Here is a 2,716-nt window from a genome sequence, read left to right on the forward strand (position 1 = left end):
CTCTTCTATGAACTCTGATCTTTAGTTCTTTCCATAGATTTTCTGTTGGATTCAGGTCAGGTGATTGGCTGGGCCATTCCAGCAGCTTTAGTTTCTTTAATGTTTGTTGTATTTTGATTTCGTCCTGATTGTAAACATGAGTATATTCTTGATACTAGTTTCTTTAGAGGTTTTCCTTTACATGTGCCGAGAAAATTTTAACTAATCCTGTTTCCTCATCCTCAATAGCTTTATATTTTTGTCATAATGGTGTCTTAGCGGAAGATATCTTAAAAAAAATCCTGTTTTTCTAAATTAAAGTTTTCTTGAAGTTGCTGAAAGTTTTGCAACATCGTTTTGTCCGTAATCTTCCAATAACCTGTTATACCCTTCTGTGCCCATTGTGTGCATCTTCTATCCATGCTTGAAGGTAAAAAAAATCTGTATCATAGGTGGGCCATCTCAAAATCCTTGCATTTCTTTCAATTTTTCTGTGTTTGAGTATTTTATACCATATGTCCATTTGAGTTTGAATCCACTCAGGAAATATGTCTGCTTGAGAATATTATAATAAAAAGAGGAATCATTTATGTCTTCATAGGCATAGTTTGCATTTAGTAAAAACACAATATTGTCTGAAACTTGGCTAAACCCACTCAGTTGTGTTTTTTTGTTTTACAGAAGCTGTGACCCTGAGATCTGCACCTTAAGACCATGTTGGCCCGACTGTTCAGGTTCCATGGGCTGCTGGTGGCCTCCCACCCATGGGAAGTGATAGTGGGGACCCTAGCTGTCACCGTCTGCCTCATGTCCATGAACAGCTTAGCAACCAGTAACCAGATGTGCACCTGGAATAACTGCCCCAAAGTTGAACAGGTGAGGTGAATGTCAACGATGAAAGAAAGTAAAGAAATGTTTGATTGTAACAGTAAGACACATCTGTCTGTTGTTGTTTTTTTACAGGAAGTCCTCAGTAGTGACATAATCATCCTGACAGTCACTCGCTGTTTAGCTATAATTTACATCTACTTTCAGTTTAAAAATCTTCTACAACTGGGATCCAAATATATTCTGGGTCAGTATGTTAATATGTTGATGATACGTTGATCAGTTTCTCATCTCTGCATTGTAAGGAGTAAACTACAAACAATATTCACTTACTGTTTTGTCTTTTACTTAAGCATACCTTCAGTATTTGATTGTTTGATTATGTGATTTTATTTAATGAAGCAAATAGTCAGAAAAAATGATTTTTATTCATTCAAGTTGCACAAATATTTTCTCACAGCCCTCGGCCTGAAAAAAAAAATCTCACGTCAATTAAAATGTTATCATTTTTGTTCTATGTCTTCAGGTATTGCAGGATTATTTACAGTGTTTTCCAGCTTTGTTTTCAGTTCAGTGGTCATTCACTTCTTTGGGAAGGAGCTAACAGGCCTTAAGTAAGTATATTTTATGTTATTAAATATATTTTACAGCAAGTTAATTAATCTAGAGTAAAATTAATCAATTCACGAGTCAGATTATGAGTACACTATCCCCACAAATTTGGAACGTCATTTTTATCACCTGCTGCTAAAAGGTGAAGATGAACAACCGTATTTTTGTCTTTGTGTTTGTAATTAAATGTCTTAAAACGCTGAACCAATATTAATGAAACTAATAGAAAGTGATGATTACATTTTCATCTTGGTTGGTTAACCTTTTGAATCAGTTTGACTTAAGATGGCTGCCAGAGTCATCTGACATTAAAACAACAAAAAAATGCCGTATTCAGTCAATTTTACAGATATTGTGCTTAAATTTTGTGTGTGAGATGGAGTTTAATAAAACCTACAGAAAGTAATTATTGGCTGTAGATCTATAAACTGATTACCTTTGGAGTCAGTCCAGTTAAAGATGGCTGCCAAAGCTATTTGAAATGAAACAACTCAAAAATGGCTTTAACTATAAATTTGATATGGTAGTAACAAAGTTATTCACCACACAGGTTAGGTTAGGGTTAGGGGTTAGCGCATAAGAGCAAACATATCTGACCAGATCATATAACATTATTTATGTTTCACCAAAACAAGGTTAACTCGACTTTAATGAACATCTTAATGTGAATGGGCTGAACTGATACGATCTGTGCCCCCATGTACTGATCCACAAACACATTCCAACTAGGGCTGCAATGACACAGAAAATTAACGGTTCGGTTCGAGACTTTAGTCTAACGGTTCGATATTTTTTCGATACAAAAAAGAGAAATGTCCATGCCCCTTTAACTTGTAATTTATTTAAATTAATTATGAACATTTGTTTAACCTCAAAAGTACAGTTTTTAAATTAAATGTTGCTGAAACAGCAAGTTTCTCAGTGGACCTGCTCTCAAAAATGCAGTCTAGGTGGAGTAGTTGAACACAGATCCACTGATACTTCAACACAGAGCATCTTCAGAAGACAAGTTGATAAAGTAAATTTAAAAATCTGTATTGTTCCATACAGCACTGTTCGATACGGGTACATGTGTTGTTGCACCCCTAATTCCTACAGCACTCAGCTACATCTAAGCTAATCTGAATAAATCATTGTATCGCTTTCATAGACTCATGCGTAACACAAGGAGTTCAGTGTTTGCCCCACTTATGCTGCGTTCACACCGAACGCGATTTCAGCTTCAAAATCGCAGCCAACCCTGAAGTTGGTCGCTTGTGCACTTTGAGGTCAGACGCAGGTCAGCTCTTGAAGCGCT

General features: G+C 35.9%; 1 protein-coding gene across 1 annotated transcript in view; it reads left to right on the top strand.

The window, feature by feature from the left end:
• The window catches only part of LOC106536933 (3-hydroxy-3-methylglutaryl-coenzyme A reductase), a gene marked incomplete at its 3' end in the record, with an annotated part of 18,027 nt that overhangs the window by 1,174 nt on the left and 14,137 nt on the right, over positions 1 to 2,716 (top strand). The window contains 3 exon segments of the mRNA XM_014034295.1: positions 661 to 855; positions 943 to 1,054; positions 1,334 to 1,421. Of these exon segments, the coding sequence (XP_013889749.1) occupies positions 694 to 855; positions 943 to 1,054; positions 1,334 to 1,421 (362 nt within the window).

This window comes from Austrofundulus limnaeus, unplaced genomic scaffold (genome assembly GCF_001266775.1).
Source record: "Austrofundulus limnaeus strain Quisiro unplaced genomic scaffold, Austrofundulus_limnaeus-1.0 Scaffold2040, whole genome shotgun sequence".
NCBI lineage: Eukaryota > Metazoa > Chordata > Actinopteri > Cyprinodontiformes > Rivulidae > Austrofundulus > Austrofundulus limnaeus.